General features: G+C 46.8%; 1 protein-coding gene across 1 annotated transcript in view; it reads left to right on the top strand.

Moving 5' to 3' along the window:
- AACS (acetoacetyl-CoA synthetase) overlaps positions 1-16,796 on the top strand; it is a 67,021-nt gene that overhangs the window by 34,224 nt on the left and 16,001 nt on the right. Inside the window, exons 8-12 of the mRNA XM_006874522.1 lie at positions 2,251-2,398; positions 11,154-11,234; positions 11,919-12,043; positions 14,905-14,969; positions 15,111-15,233. Of these exons, the coding sequence (XP_006874584.1) occupies positions 2,251-2,398; positions 11,154-11,234; positions 11,919-12,043; positions 14,905-14,969; positions 15,111-15,233 (542 nt within the window). The remainder of the gene's footprint in view (positions 1-2,250; positions 2,399-11,153; positions 11,235-11,918; positions 12,044-14,904; positions 14,970-15,110; positions 15,234-16,796) is intronic.

A 16,796-nucleotide genomic window follows, 5' to 3' on the forward strand; every position in this document is an offset into this window, starting at 1 on the left:
CTCAAGTGTCCTCAGGTCTCACCACACTTTGGACCAACCAGCCCTTCCTCTTCTCTCATCTCCAGGTCAACAGGAATCAATAAACTGTGGTTGAACTTAGCCTATTTATTCATGGCTGCCTTTCCCTCTGTTCTATTTACTAGTAGACCAGTGTGGTTGCCAGCAAGCTTATCTGCCTGCAGATGTGTTCCCTTTGAGTTTCAGTCTTAGAGGGGGGTTTGTCCCGAAGGGACTTGATTGCTTGCCTTGATGACTTCCAGGCAAACAACTTGCTTATTCTTATAATAGCCAATCACACTGCCATTTTTGTTTTGGGTTTTTCCTGATGATCTTTCTTTGAAGATGTATCTTCTGTCACTCTAGCTGTTCCAGACTGGTCTGCTTGTCCTTCCTAGTGGGAATGTCCCACCTCAGAAGGTTCTGGATGGGGTTCAGGATTCTACCTAAGGTCCTATACACTGCATAGGCTCCGCAAGAGGCTTATTTCACAGGACAAGTTCTAGAACCCCTTTTAGGTATTCCACTCCCCCCTTTTGTTACACAACTTCAGCCTTTACAGTTTTGACAATTGCAATTAGTCACGTTAACAATTTCTCACTATTGAATCAAAAGAATCCTATCTACATATCCTATCACCAGACCCATCTAGACAAGATGAAAACTATTCAGTGGGGACTCTGCACACTCCCCCCGCACACTCTGAAACTAAACTCCCTCTTGAAAACTTGTAAGCCAGCCACTTCGTGCCTTTATAGCTCCCCCTCCCCCCTCCATTTTAGGTAACCAATGTCTGAGTTGCCTGTCCCTATCAACCCTGTATACAGAGGGGATAGGCTCGATCTCAGTTGGTATTATGAGCTACTATATATTCTGGTGTGGCTCTGCGGATTAATGCGGTAAACTGCAAAGTCGGTTTGTCCCATTAAGGCCAGTAGTTCCAACTCACCAGCTGCTCCTCAGAAGCCCTGTACAGGAACTCTGTACAGGGTTGCTATGAGTTGGATCCTGACTCCATGGCACTTAGCAACAACAACAAATATCCATAAGTAAAGGTCAAGTTCATCAAATTGTAGCAATTTACATTTGCTTCCTGTATCAAATTTCTTTATTTTATCTTCCTGTAGTTGTGTTCTGATCATCAAGCCATCCAAGATAGGTCAAATAGGTACTGTTTGCAAGTTTCAGCATTTTTGGACGTGCCTTCCCTCCCCCCCCCACATATCAGCTGGACTCTTCATTCTCAGCTCTGGCCCCCAGTGGCTAGGTCAGTATACGTGGGCTCTGGAGTCCTCAAGTCTCCCCAGAGTTCTGACCAAACAGCCCTTCCTCTTTTTTCTTTCATCTCAAGGTCGACAGGAGTCTATGGAACATGGTTGAACTGAGCCCATGTCTTCATTACTGCCTTTCCCTCACTTCCACTCACAAGTAGACCAGTGCGGCTGGCCCCTGCGAGCTTACAAGCCTGCTGTGTGTTTCCTTTGAGTTTCAGTCTTGGAGGGGGATGTTGTTCTAAAGGGACCTGATTGCTTGCCTTGTAGCTCCCAGGTGAACAGCTTGCTTGTTCTTGCAGTAGCCAGTCTGATTTTTATTTATTATTTTTTTCCTGCTGGTCTTTATTTCAGTAAGTATCTTCTGTTCGTTCAGCTCCTCTAGGGTGGCCTGAATGTCCTTCAAGTGGGAATGTCCCACCTAAGAAGGAGAGGCTTAGGATTCCACCTAAGGCCCTATACTTTACATAGGCTCCGCAAGAGACCTGTTTCACTGGGCAAGTTCTGGAACCCCTTGTAGGTATTCCAATCAGTTATAGGCTAAAGATGGGCTTATTAGCTTTCTGTAATCATATTTCCCCATATTCCTTTCTATCCCACTCAGATGTCTATTTTACAATACTAGGCAGGGAACGCCAATATCCACAAGACAGTCAGGTACCTTAACATTATTTCCCCTCTTTTACCCATTCAGACTATGCCTTGATCTTATGTCATAGAGCCCTGTTGTTCCGAGGTCATCACACAGATCCAGAGGGGATAGGAGTCCACTGTGCCCTCCCTCCCTCAGATCCAAAGGACAGGGGTCCTGTGTGACCATCCTCACATGGATCCAGGGGGCCAGGAGATAGGATTGGTGCCTAAACTTTTTTAGGGCACGAGTCACCCGTACGAGCGCGGAGTCCCTGGGCTTGTGTCCTTGGGCCAGCTCCGCTGGTAAAGGGTGAATGCTCATATCTGTCTCCCTGATTTTTGCCCACAGCATGTTCCTCGACGACTTTCTTGCCACTGGGAAAGGCGAGCAGGCGCCGCAGCTGGAGTTTGAGCAGCTGCCCTTCAACCACCCACTCTTCATCATGTTCTCCTCGGGCACAACGGGCTCCCCCAAGTGCATGGTGCACTCAGCTGGGGTAGGTGTCCGGGTCGGCATTCGTATTGTGTGATGGCAGTCGTCCCTGTCATCAGACCACCTCTTACCCCTGGGGGTTCCAGCATGCAGCCCCCTTCATGTGGAGGTACCAGAGTGAGGGTCTCTAATGCAGGGCCGCTGAGAGTCGTTGAGCTGTGTGGCTCCTGCCATCATTTAAACAGTCTTAATCTGACTGATCGTGACCCTGTCAGGCAGGTAGAACTGTCCTGTAGGGTCTGCAAGACTCATCCTTTTGGGAGCAGATGGACGCATCTTTCTCCCATGGAGCCGCTGCAGCTTTCCAACTGTTGGCCTTTCGATGAACAGCTCCTTTCAGACAAGCTCAGGGGAGCTTGGAACCCACACAGAGCATACTGGCTTGACCAGGGATTTCCACACTGGGTGGGATGCTGCAGTGGATTCAATGTATGGGGCTTGAGCAGAATGAGCTGGAATGGGCAGGATCAGAAAACACCAGCACATGTGCAGTTGTAAGAGGTATGGGTATAAGGAAGTTTTGGTCATACGCTTGTTGGGGACAGCATTGTGGATCATACTCTGAGTGTGGGTTGTGTGAGAAGGTGTGATTGACTGAGGGAGACTTTAGCATGCCTGCTTCTCACCTACTGGTTCCATCAAGGCCTAACTTTATCTAGACGGGTCTGGTGAAAAGTAATAGGGGTAAGATTCTTATGATTCAATACTGAGTGAGTGTTAAGACTAATTGTGACTTTCACAATAGTATAGTAAAGGTAGAAGTTTTGTAATAAAAATGGTGGAGTAGTTAATCTTACAGTCCAGAAACAGAGGACCCTAGGACCTTCAAGGGAGAAGAGCATAAGCGGAATGCAGAACCCTATCCAGAGAAGCAGCGACACCAGAGATGGAGGCAGAGATGAGGACATGGAGAGAAGGAGCAGCTGAGGACTCTAGACTCATGGAAAGAGAAAGACTGAGGGCTGGTGGCCAGGAAGTGGGATTGCAAAATGTGCCCTTTAGTTGTTTAAATTATATATTCCTGGTGTTTTTATGTACATCTCCCTCCTCTCCCCTGCCTCCCCCCCAAAAAAGATGAATAGAGGGAATGGAAGCAACTATGTTGAATGATGATGTACAGGGGAGATTGTAATCAGTGCAATGAATCGATGATGTAAAGCCGATGTTCTCCCAATGTAAACTGTCACTCAGTTCACAACAACAAAAGTAATGATGGCACATAATAAAGTTAAAAGAATAGCTTCTAAAAAAGAAACAACCTAACTTTATTCCAACTCCTTATAAAATATTTTACTAGTAAGCATTCAGAGTCCTCGTATGGTACTGTAGGATAAGCTCTGAATGGCTAAGTACAAGGTCAGTGGTTCAAACCCATCAACTACTCCTCACAAACCCTACATGGGGTCACAGTGAGTTGAAACCGACTCGATGGCATTTAACAACAGCAAAGTAAGCATGCAGCTTGAGACTTACATAGTTCGGCCAGTACATTGTAGCGTTTTCATTTTGGAAACGTTTCAAACCTGGAGAGCCGCAGTGAGAACAATGTGCGGGCCCCTGCAGTGCCCTTTGGCTGCGTCAGCATTCGGACACTTGGCCTTCTCTTCCTGTGTGAGTACGCAGCCACCATTAGGGTGTCGTGTTGTGCTGAGTCCTTCCAGAGGGAATTGCAGGTACCATGACCCTTTTCCCTTGATGCTTCAGCATGTAGCTCCTGAGAAGAAACACGTTTTCTCACTGCACCACAATGTAATCCTCCAACTCAGGGAGTTAGGGTCGGCACAGTACCATCATTGAACACACAGTCCGTATTCAGCTGTGGCCAGTTTGGGGGCTGTCCTGGATGGCACCCCGTACCCTCAGTGTCCTATAATCTGAGGGGCTTCTCAGCCTTCCTGAATCTTCCTTCCCCGCCTTTGACAGTTGGGAAGTACACAGACCCAGAGCTTTGCAGATGGGCTCTTGTTTGAGTGAGGCTGACTTGGGATGAGATCCAGATGGTGAGTCCAGCCCTTGTGTCCTCCTCAGTCCCTTTCTGTCAGAAGGTACACCACGCCTACTTATCTCGTCACTGGGCTTCTGCCAGGTTTCGCCTCTGAAATGAAATTCCTGAGTGAATGCATCGTGTCTGAGACCCTCTATCACCTTGTACCTTGTCTGACACTGTTCTGCCCCAGGACTTGGAGGCAAGCTTTTTTCTCTCTGGTTTTGGCTTTAACAGACAAGGTTATTTTTGCACCCTCTAGTAGGCTAGTAGTATAGTGGTTACGAATCGGGCTGCTAACCTCAAGTTCCGCAGTTCGAAACTACCAGCTGTTCTGCAGGAGAAACATGAGGCTTTCTGCTCCCGTAAAGATTTGCAGCCCTGTAAACCCTGTGCGGGGTCACTATGAGTCAGAACCGACTCCACGGTACTTAACAATAACAAGTAGGCTAGTGGTCCACATGCAGGGTCCTGGCCTCCTTTGGAGATTCCTATGTGTCTCGTCATCAGTCTGGGAGGTTCTCCGCATAGGGACCCTGGGCCCAAAGGGTGCACTTCACTCTGCCTCTTCTTTCTTAGCAGTGTTCCACACCTGTGGGAGGCTCTGATTCTCACACTGCTCTGGGCTTTTCAAGTCCTCCCCATGTCTGATTTCCTAGCTTCCCTGGAAGCTTCTCCTTGAAGCAGGAGACAGGACGTTCCTGTGGGAAGGAGGAAAACTGCAGCGCCTTGGTCAGCCCCTATGATCGCTCTGTCTCCACACACTCAGAAGAAGGCCATAGTCCAGGCGGGGCAACCTCTTGTTCCCAATCAGCTTCCCAACTAATGCTCCATAAGATGGTGGGATTTGAGGATAAAACAGAATTTCTCTTATTCTACCTCATTTAGCTTTTGTAGTAGCTGTCTGTGCCCAGAAGCAGTTTAACTCCCCTCTCATAAAAAGGAAACATCTACATGTGAATCACTTTGAAGCCACACACAGCTCTTTACCGAGTGTTCTCTAGGGCGGCTAGAAGGTTAGAGAGCTTCATTACTGCATGGCTTGGATTCCCTGAGGATGGAGTAGCAGGCTATGAAATATACCAGCCACAGACAACACATCTGCTCAGACACAGTAGTGGGGGGCAGAAGGGACGAAGGAGAATGGATGTCGATGCTGTGCCCACTCTCCCCTGCTTGTCCGGCTATGTAGGGTCACTTCCTCTCAAGAGTTAAGGAAGTGGGGAGAGAGCCTCAACAGATGGGTGTTGGGCAGGTGCTCAGGGTCAGCAGCACCAGCATGGATCCTGAACATGCTGTGTTCTTCCAACTGATATCCCAGGACTCCCTCCCAGCCGTGTAGACACTGGCACAGCCTAGAGGGGCCCAAGGAGACACGCCAGCTACATGGAGTATGTCCTGGGACAGACACTGGGTGCACACTAAGGATATCTTGGGAAAGTACAGGCAGAAGTCATGGGTTTGGTTCCAGGCCACTAAATCCATTGAGGATCATAATCAATGTGTGAGTCACACACAATGTTTGACTTCCCTCTTGCTGTTGTTAGGTGCTGTTGAAGTGGTTCTGACTCATAGTGACCCTGTGCACAGCCGAACTAAACTCTGCCGTGTCCTGCACCCACCTCACAGTTGTTGTTACCTTTGAGCCCATTCCTCCTGCCGGTCCACGTCATTGGGGATTTTCGTCTTTTCTCTGACCAAATACGATGTCCTTCTCCAGGGACTGGTCCCTCCTGGTAACATGTCTGAAGTGTGAGAGAAGTCTCTCCGCGTGCCTTGAACTTTTGCAATTTCTCTGTTGTACGGTTACAGTAGCTTTTCAATGGTATTAATTATGTAGTTAGATGATTTCCCCACTTTGTTGGGTCACCTCTTTTTGGAATGGTCACAATTAAGGATCTCTTCCATTTGATTAGCCAGGTAGCTGTCTTCCAAATTTCTTGGCATAGGTTGAAAGGTTTAAATTTTTATTCCATTAATTTCTGGGTCCTTATTTTTTGCTACTGTGTTCAGTGCCCCTTGGACTTCTTCCTTCAGTAGCATCAGTTCGTGATCACATGCTCCTTGAAATGGTTGAACATGTATTATTTCTCTTTGGTACAGTGACTGTGTATTCCTTCCATTTTCTTTTGATGCTTTCTGCATCATTCATCAGTACTTCTGTCAATATTGTAAGCTGAGGTTTGGATTGGTTCCTTCAATTCTTTTAGCTTGAGAAATGCTGAGCATGTTCTCCCCTTTCAGCTTTCTAACTTCACGTCTTTGCACATTTCATTATATTTCACTTTGTTGTATCAATCTGCTCTTTGGAATTTTTCTCTTCATCTCTTTTACCTCCTTATTTCTTCCATTCATTTTAGCATCATTATGTTCAAGAACAAGCTTCAGAGTCTCATCTACCTTGGTGTTTTTTTTCTTTCCTGTCTTTTAAATGACCTTTTGCTTTCTTCCTGTATCATGTTCTTGATGTCATCTCACAGCTCTTCTGGTCTTTGGTCAGTAGTGTCTAATGTATCAGATCTCTTGTTGAGATTGGCCTCTATATTCAGGTTAGATTTGTTCAAGGTGATATTTTGATTCTCCTGGACTTGTTTTAATTTTCTTTAATATCCATTTGCATATGAGCAATTGATGGTCTCTTCCACAGTATTCCTCTGGCCTTGTTTTGCATGTTGGTACTGAGTTTTTCCACTGTCTCTTCCCTCAGATGTAGTCAGTTTGATTTCTGTGTATTCCATCTGGTGAGGTCCATGTTTATAGTTGCCTTTTATGTTTTTGAAAAAGGTATTTGCAATGAAGAAGTCGTTGGTTTTGCAAAACTCTTGTCAGATCATCTGCAGCATCATTTCTATCACCAAGGCCTTATTTTGCAACTGCTGACCCTTCCTGTTTGTTTCCAGCCTTTGCACTGTAATCACCAGTAACTATCAGTACTTCTTGATTGCATGCTTGGTCAATTTCACACTGACGAAGTTGGTAGAACTCTTTAGTTTCATCTTCACTGGCTTTAGTGGTTGATGTGTAAATGCGAATAATAGGGTATTAACTGGTCTACCTTGTAGGTATATGGATATTATCTTATTACAGACAGCATTGTACTTCAAGGTAGACATTGAAATATCCTTTTGATGATGAATGCTATACCATTCCTCTTGAATTTATCCTTTCCAGCATAGTAAACCATATGATTGTCTGATTCAAAACCAATACCGTTCCATCTCAGCTCTGTAATGCCTAGGATATATTTATGCGTTCCATTTAATTTTTGACAACTTCTGGTTTTGCTAGATTTATACTTCGTACCTTCCATGCTCCGATTATTAATGGATACTTGCTGTTGTTTCTCCTCATTGTGAGTTGTGCCTCACCAGCATCTGAAGGTCTCAAAAGCTTTACTCCCTTCATGTCATTATGATCAATTCTGTTCTCCTTTGAGAAGGCAGCTCTGCCCCTGTTGTGTTTCGAATGCCTTCCAACCTCAAGGGCTCATCTTCCAGCAGCGTACCTAACAATGTTTTGCTGCTGTTCATAAGGTTTCCAGTGGCTAACCACTCTTTCTTCCTAGTCCATCTTATTCTGGAAGCTCTACTGAAATCTGTCCCCCATGGGTGACCCTGATGGCATTTCAAATACTAGAGGCAGAGCGTCTAGCAGCACAGCACACTCAAGCCACCACAGTGGACAAACTGACAGATGGGCGGTAGGTTTGGCTTCCCAGCGTATAGAAGTTACCTGATGTTGTACCGTGTGTGAAGTGTACCATGGCATGATGAAAAAGTCTGCAGTAATGTAACCTGCCTGGGACACAGAGACATGAAGTGAGCACAGGCTGTTGTGCGAACAGGGCTGGTAGATTGGCTTGACGCAGGGCTGGCCCAAACTTTCCACTTGTAAAAACCTCAGTGTCTGTGAAGCACAATGAAGTGACAGTGTCTACTTGTATGGACTCGAGGTGATGCGAATATATCAGTGTCACAGGTACTATACGGTCTAAAGGTATGGGGCGTGGGGCACCGTTGTCCCAACTTTTCTTTCAGTCAAAAATGGTTCCAAAAAACCAACACATTTATAAACACACAAACACACATGCCCAGTTGGTGACTTATGAACAAACAGGGTGGAATGGGAGTTCAGGGGACCTCAGACTTTATTTCTGCTTTGAAAGTAACATTGCTCAAAACCCAGGTTACTTTTCAGTGGGAATGAAATGTCCTTGCAGCCCCCTCCGCCCCATTCATTCAGTCATGCCACGGCACGGTCACCCTCCTTACTGGGTGTCTCCACCCTCCTGCTCTGCTGAGGTGTGGCCCTGTTTACCATCCACAGAGCCAACAAGGGGCAGAACTTTCAGAGACAACAGGCAACATAGGAAAACCAGAAACATTTAACTACTTTTATTTTTAGTGTTTTTTTGCAAAGTGAATGCCCTAAAAATCCATTAGCTATAACATAGTTGGCTCATTGGTCTATTTAGGTTGTGGAAGATTCAAGGAAGTTGAGGTTTTGTTTTTCACTTGGTGAAGTATCAGTGAGTTAATTCTGACTCACAATGACCGCATGTGCCAAAGAAGAGCTGCCCCATAGGTTTCCTAGACTGTCGTCTTTTCAGAAGGAGCCCTGGCGCACAGTGGGTTAAATATCAGGCTGTTCATCAAAGGTCGATGGTTCAAATCCACTCGCTGCCCCTTGGGAGGAAGACGTGTCAGTTCACTTCTTTAAAGATTCACAGCTGTGGGAGCTATGTGGGCAGCTCTTTGTCTACCAAGGTCGCTTTGAGTCGGGACCCCCACTGAGTGACAGTGGATTTGGTGGTGCTGGTAATTTTTTTCTTTTTAAGTTTTTATTGTGAATGGAGTGATCGTTTGTATGGGAGAACTTTGGTTTTACCCTTATCCTATGGTATTTCATTTCACTGCAATGATTACAATCCCTTCCATGCATCATCATTCAACAGTATTTGCTTCTATTCTCTCTGTTTATTATTATTTTTTTGAATGGACACAGAAACACTCATGGATAGATAATCATTTAAACACCCAAAGGGCACATTCTGCAAGCCTGCCTCGTGGCTGCTGGGTGCTGGTAATCTTGACTGGGACACTTAGATCTCAGATCTAAGCAGTCTCTTGACAACCTCCTTGCAAAGATCCAGGTGAAGCCCGACCAGTGGAGGCCTTTGTGGTTCACTGGGTGGGCTGTGTGCCTGGTTTGTTCATTTATGGTTTGTTGTCTAGGGCCAGTCTCAGAAAATAGCTTCTTTTTTTTCTCTCTATAACTTAAAAAAAAAAAAAGTCTTCCTAGAGACACTGAACAGCTGCTGCACTCAAGGAACGTGTTGAGGCTCGGCCATGAGTATTTAAGGAAGAGGCTGAGGCTGTGGATATGAGAATAAGGTAAAGCCCTGTTTGTTTTACGCATTGGAGAGCATGCAGATACTGAACTCGTGAATCAAGGTGGCGTCAGAAACATGCCAGGCTTGAAGCATACGTAATGGATGAAGATACTGATTGTAAATTAAAAAGGGTTGTTGATGTTAAGTGCCGTCGAGTTGACTCCGACACATAGCAACCCTGTATAGGGTTTCCGAGGAGCAGCTGGTGAGCTTGAACCACCGAACTTGCAGCTCAAATGGCTTTGCAGTCTGGTGCATTAAACCCATAGTGCCGTACCAGGAAGGGAGGAGGGATTTATTATAGGCTTGTACACAAAAGTTTGTAGGAAGATTCTGTTGTCTTTTTTTTCAATGTTTTTATTGTGATTTGAGTGAAAGTTTACAGGGCAGATCATCAGTTTTACATTCAATAAATCATACACCTTGTTTCATTACAATGATTATAATCCCCTCCATGACACCATCGGATAACAGTATTTCTCTCTCTTCATTTTAGCTCTTTTTTTTGTTTGTTAAAACACTCAGGCGTATGTAATAATTTACACCACCAAAGGGCACATTCTTCTGCAAGTCTATCTCCTGGCCGCCAGCTCTTAGTCCTCCTCTTTCCTTGAATCTAGAGTCCTTAGTCGCTCCGTCTCTCCAAATCCCCATCTCTGTCTCTAGCTGTGGTGTCCCTGCTTCTCTGGATAGGGTCCTGCATTCCGCTTGTGCTCTTCTCCCTTGATGGTCCTAGGGTCTCCACTGTCTTTTAATTCCATTTCCTACCAGTCTACTGACGCTCCCTGTTCCGTGGGTTCACTTGGTAAATGTTGAGAGAGACCCTGGGAAGTGTTTTGTGCCCACGTTGTTCAACACTCACCCCAAGTGACTGCTCTGAGTGTTGTAGGACTTGCCTTGGACGTTGGTGACCGTGGGTTGGGTGAAGGCAGCCTATTTGTCCTGCAGGTGTCTGATGAGCTCCCTCATGTGCCAGGTGCTAGTTTTAGCTGGAAGCAGGGCCTGTGATGTCCCGTCAGAAGTGGGCCCCTGAGCTGGGGTTCCAACCTGGGACCAGTGACAGGTGACCTGTGCGCGTGTCCACAGTCTGACTTGCACTGTTGGGCACAGCCCTTGTCTGGGGGATGCATGTGGCCGCCCTGAGCCTGTTCTCCTGTCCTCTCATCTCAGTGATGTCATTTTCTGCCTGCCTCAGCTGTCTGGGAGGCAGAGCATTGGTTCTGAGGCAGCAGTGACGGAGTAACTGCCCGCCCTGTGCTTGGAAGGAGCTTCCTCCAGGGGGAGGTGGAGGCTCACTTCCTCTTCACTCTGGGTGGGCAGCATAGCTTTGTCCACCTTCGACAGTCAGCATCCTGTCTCATACTATGTCCCCTTCCCCTGCAGGGCACCCTGATCCAGCACCTGAAGGAGCACGTCCTGCACGGTAACATGGGCCACGGTGACATCATCCTGTACTACACCACGGTGAGCCTGCTGTACTGCCCTCCGCGCCCCCACAACCTCCCTCTTGGTGGGTCTGTACCTACCTTTTTTTTTTTTTTTTAAAAAAAAAAAAAGCTCTACTTGCCTATGGGAAAGCTCTCAGGCACTTAAGATGGGCTCCAGGGCAAGAGGCTGGTGCCTTCCAGGGCCCGGGCACCCTCTGTGGTCCTGCTTTAGGCATGTGCTGATGGAGACCTCCACAAGTCTTGGTGGTGGGTGGGTCAGATTTTTTCCATGACCAGCTTACAGCACATACTTGGTTGTGTTCGTTCCACCCCTGGACAGCAGCTGAGAGGTTGTCCACGTCAGCCTATGCCTCAGCCTTTTTCACAGCTGCACTGTGGCTGAGTTGGAGCGTGTGCTGAGCACCAGGTTTGGGCCTCAGTGTTGTATGGGGGTTAGCACATTGAATGCAGGAACAACAGGGAGTATCTGCACCATGTTGGGCCACATCCTCCCGTGGTGATGTCATTGAAGCCGTGCTAGACAGGCCGTCACCAGTCATGTAGTTGTCTGTGCTCCCACATGTGTAGCTTTGCAAGATCAAATCCCAGACGTGGCATTCCTACTTCCAAGTATCGTGCATTCTAAGGAGATGGTTCTTTTCTAGAGAAATGTGAGTGGCCCGGCCCTTGTCTTACCCTGCAATCCCTGTGCCCGTTCCAGGTCGGCTGGATGATGTGGAACTGGATGGTGTCTGCCCTCGCCACAGGTGCCTCTGTGGCCTTGTACGATGGCTCCCCGCTGATCCCCACGCCCAATGTGCTCTGGGACCTGGTGGACAGGATAGGGTAGGTACTGCTGCAACAAAACCGGCGTCACTGAGGGACCGTTACTGTCAGACCCAAAGCCCTGTGAGAAACCACGGGGTTGTCTTCGGGACACTTTGCCGTTCTCCCATGGACTCTTTACTCTAAACCGTCAGTAATGGGTTTCTGCTCTCGTGGCAAAGGAGACGGTTGTTCATGGAGGCAGTGGGCCACATAGTCCATTTCCAATAGGAGGACCATCGAGGCCCTCTAAAGGTACACAAAAGTGAAATAAAGGCTGAGCCTGCACCTGTCGTCAGGGAGCAGTGAAGGCCAGGTCAGAAATGGCAGGTGCAGTGTCTTTCCCTTGTTGACTGTCCACCCCTTTCTCCAGAGTCTGGGCAAGGCCCACCCCACTGCCTGCTCTTACTGTGTTGGGCTAGCACGCAGCCCCCAGCTTCCTTAACCTGTCAAACGATCTTTCCTTCCTTGGCTGAAGGGCAAATGGGGATCCCAGGGAGTAGAGGCAGAAGTCAGTGAAAATGCAAGTGCCCGGCACCTCCCCCAGTGCCAGGAGGTTCCAGTGGCCCCTCTCCCTCCCCCTGGCTCCTTGTTAGAGAATGTCAGACACCCAGCCTCAGTAGGGCTTTCTTTGCCAATGAATTAATCATCAGGACTTGAGTTTGATCACTGTGGTGGGTCATTCTGGCCTGCCAGGCCCTGAAGTGGCCTCCTTACTTGACATGTAATTCCACCATCCGTGGGGAGACAATAGGAAGCAGGAATGTTTTAAAATCCATAACCATTAATATTTAAATGTAACTGTGCTTGGCTCATGCCATATTTAAATTCTGCATTTGGCTCCCGGATACTCGAAGGGAAGGTTACTTCCTAATGAGATTGTTTCCACAGAAAGGTTAATAAAGTCTCTGGGAACGGCAATGGTGTGAAGATCTGTACTCTGAATTCCATTATGCCAGGCTCCAGTCTTTCTTGTGAGCAGAAAACGGGCATCATTGGGGCTCAGTGTTCATGAGGTGACAGGATGGAGGACACAAGGAGTGTGTGTGCGTGTGTGTAGGTTAGGGTGTGTGAGTACCATGTACATGTGGCTCTGTACGTGCATGTGTACACATGATAACATGCATGTTTGTGAGGTGTATATGTGAGTATATAAGTTAGGGTGTGAGTTCCTTGTACATGTGGCTGTGTGTCCATATGTACACATGATAACATGCATGCTTGTGAGGCATATGTGTGAATGTGTGTAGATTAGTGTGTATGAATGTGTACTGTGTACATGTGGCTGTGTGCGTGCATATGTACACGTAGTAACATGCATGTTTGTGAGGTGTGTTGTGAATGTGACTGTGTATAGGTTAGGGTGTATGAATGAGTAGTACATGCGTGTGGTTATGTGTGTTGTGTTTTTGTGTATATGGAATAATATGTGAGCGTGCGTATGAGAGTGAGTATGTGTATAAATTAGGGTGTATGAGTGAGCAGGCACATAACAATGAGTGAGCCGTAGGTGTGTGTGGTTGTGTGTGTATGTGTGCTGTGTACACATGGTACCATGCTTGAGTGTGTTGTATGTATGAATGTGAGTGTGTGTCTAGGTTAGGGTATATGAGTGAGGGGTGTGTGTATGTAGTTATGTATGTGTGTGAGCATGTACGCATGGTAACGTGCTGAGGTGAGACTCCTTGGACAAATTGCCAGGTTAAAGCCCTCATTGTGACTGCCAGGGACAGTTAACGGAGTCATCGGGTGCAGGGTCCCCTTGCCGCCCATCCTGTGGGGAGTGACTGAATGGTAAATCAAATGCCGTCTCTCCAGTGCTATTGTTTGTGGCGAGAGGAGCGACTTCAGACTTGGTGGGACTGGTCATCCTCAAAATACCCTGCCTGTGCCTCATAAATTCAGGAATGAAATCTTTATTGGCAGTGGTTGTAGTACCAGCTCATAGATCTATTAACATGCTTGATAGTGGAACCTCTGAGTTTTTGACAAGATGATTTTTCTTCTCCATTGAGGTGGGCCATGAGCACTATTGGAATATTGTGGACAGGGTTAGGGCCAAAATTTTTCTAGGTTTAGCATGTACTTAGGCAAGCATCAATGCATGAGTTGACTCATGTTGCAAGTGGGTGTGTTTAGTAGGTTGATTCTAGGTGTCAGACGTCATCCTTAAGGATGAGCAGACTCAGTTTTCAAAAGAAGAGAATCGGTTGAAGGAAAGACGGGGAAGGCCTTGGCACCATCACATCATAATGGCTTATGTTTACTGTAGCGTTCTCTGAGTTTAAAGGTCAGCATGGTGGTGTTGGGTGGTGTTGAGTTGGTTCTAACTGAGAGCAACCACCTGTACAGCAGAGTGAAACACTGCTTGGTCCTGCCCCAGCCTCACTGTCCTTCTCGGTTCCTGCCCGTGGTTCCAGCCCATGCGAATTCAGGGAAAAATGACACTAAATTCTAAATGTGTACCGAGAACCACCGTTTTCTAAGTTTCATGAACTGTCAACTTGTTTGAGGAAAGAGGCTGGGCTGAGAAGTTGGTGTCACGCACCTGTTAAAAGTGGGCATATGAGGTGAGGGGTCCATGGTCCCCGAGATGAATACAGTCTAGGGAAGGCCATTGGCTTGTGTGCAGATGATGGTTTTCAGTGGACCAGATGCCCAGGAGAGCTGGTCCTCTGCTGGAGATTCAGGGAGGACCTGTTCATCAGAGTCAGCACGGTGCCCCGGCTCACTCACAAGTCCCCCTAGAAAGCGAGGTGGCCTGGTGTATGCAAACCCGTCAGAAAGAATTCACTAACCTTAGAAAGCTTTGACGTGTGTCACCTTTCAGAGCCCTAAAAAGTGTCTTGTTCTTTCCTTCCTGCCGCCCCTTTTGCTGTTAGCATCACTATCCTGGGAACTGGAGCCAAGTGGCTGTCCGTGCTCGAAGACAGAAACATGAAACCAGGTAATTACGCCTCTGAATCTGCTTGTGACTTGAATAGCAAGCCAAGGTCTTAAACCCATTGTAGTGGGGGCATTTCCTGCATGCAGGCAGGGCATAAGGCCCTGAATTTAGTTTTAATCTTTGGGCAATTCTGCCTTCTAGTGGAAACTCACAACCTCCAGACGCTTCACACAATTCTGTCTACGGGCTCCCCGCTGAAAGCCCAGAGCTACGAGTATGTCTACAAGTACATCAAGAGTAGCGTGCTACTTGGCTCCATCTCAGGTACGCCCCCGCGAGTGGTGGAAGGGTCTGTGGGACCAGAGGCTATGGGACCCATGGGCTCCCTGTCACTGCTCCTGTGCCAACTGCCACATCCACTTGTTGAGCTTTGTTCCCAGTAAACGATCTGAAGTGGTACGAATGGGTGTCTCAGGACAGGGACGGCCACACAGGTTGTAGTAGTGAGAAACCAGACACCGAGCGCCATGGCAACACCCAATCTCCCACTGAATCAATTCCAGCCCTACCATGCGTTTCCAAGACCACGTCTTCGCAGGAGTACATGGCGTCATCTTTTTAATGCCGAGTGGCTTGCATTTAGCAGTCCAGCGTCCAACCCCCAGCACCACCAGGCTCCACTAATTGAGAAGTTGCAGTCATAGAGGCAACATTGGAAGTGGTCAGCTGTCTATGCCAAGAAATTTGGAAGACAGCTACGTGGCCAGCCAACTGGGAGAGATCCATATGTGTGCCCAATCCAAAGAGAGGAGAGCCAGCAAAATGAAGTTATCAGACCATTTCATGAATGTTACATTTGTGTAAAATTTTGCTTAAGATTTAAAAAAATGATTGCAAGAGAACATCGACATAATTGCCAGAAATTTAAGCCGGATTCAGAAGAGGCCGTGGAACGAAGGATATCATTGCTGACGTCCGACAGATCTTGGCTGAAAGCAGAAAATACCAGAAAAATGTTTACATGTGCTTTATTGACTATGCAAAGGCTTTCATTGTGTGGATCATGACAAGCTATGGACAGCACTTAATTGTGCTCCTGAGAAACCTGTACATAGACCAAGAGGCAGTTGTTTGAATAAAACAAGGGAACACCAAGTGGTTTAAAATTTAGAAAGGTGTGTGACAAATTGCATTATTTCACTATATTTATTCAATCTATATGCTGAGCAAATTATCTGAGAAGAAAAATGTGGCATCAGGGTTGAAGAAAGACTCATTAACAACCTGTGTTATGCAAATGATACAGCCTTACTTACTGAAAGCAAAGAGGACTTAAAATAGTCAGTGATGAAGATCAAAGACCATAACTTTATTTAAAAATTTTTTTTATTGTGAACTGAGTGATAGTTTACATGGGAGAACATTAGCTTTATACCATTGTTTCATTGCAATGATTATAATCTCTTCCATGCATCATCATTCAACAGTATTTGCTTCCATTCCCTCTGTTTTCTTTTTTTGGGGGTAGGGTGGGGGACTGTGGGGAGATGTACACAAACATACTGAGGAATATGTAATTTAAACAGTCATAGGGTACATTTTGCAAGCATGCCTCCTGGCCACTAGCACCCAGTCCCTCTCTTTCCATGAGTCTAGAGTCCTCAGCTGCTCCCTCTCCCCATGTTCCCATCTCTGCCTCCATCTCTGGTTTTGCTGCTTCTCTGGATAGTCAATAAAGCACATGTAAACATTTTTCTGGATAAGGTCCTGCATTCCGCTTGTGCTCTTCTCCCTTGATGGTCCTAGGGTCCTCTGCTTCTGGACTGTAAGATTAACTACTTCCACGTTTTTGTTATAAAACTTCTACGTTTACTATTGTGACAGTTG

The sequence above is a fragment of the Chrysochloris asiatica genome, unplaced genomic scaffold (assembly GCF_000296735.1).
Source record: "Chrysochloris asiatica unplaced genomic scaffold, ChrAsi1.0 scaffold00281, whole genome shotgun sequence".
Classification (NCBI taxonomy): Eukaryota; Metazoa; Chordata; class Mammalia; order Afrosoricida; family Chrysochloridae; genus Chrysochloris; species Chrysochloris asiatica.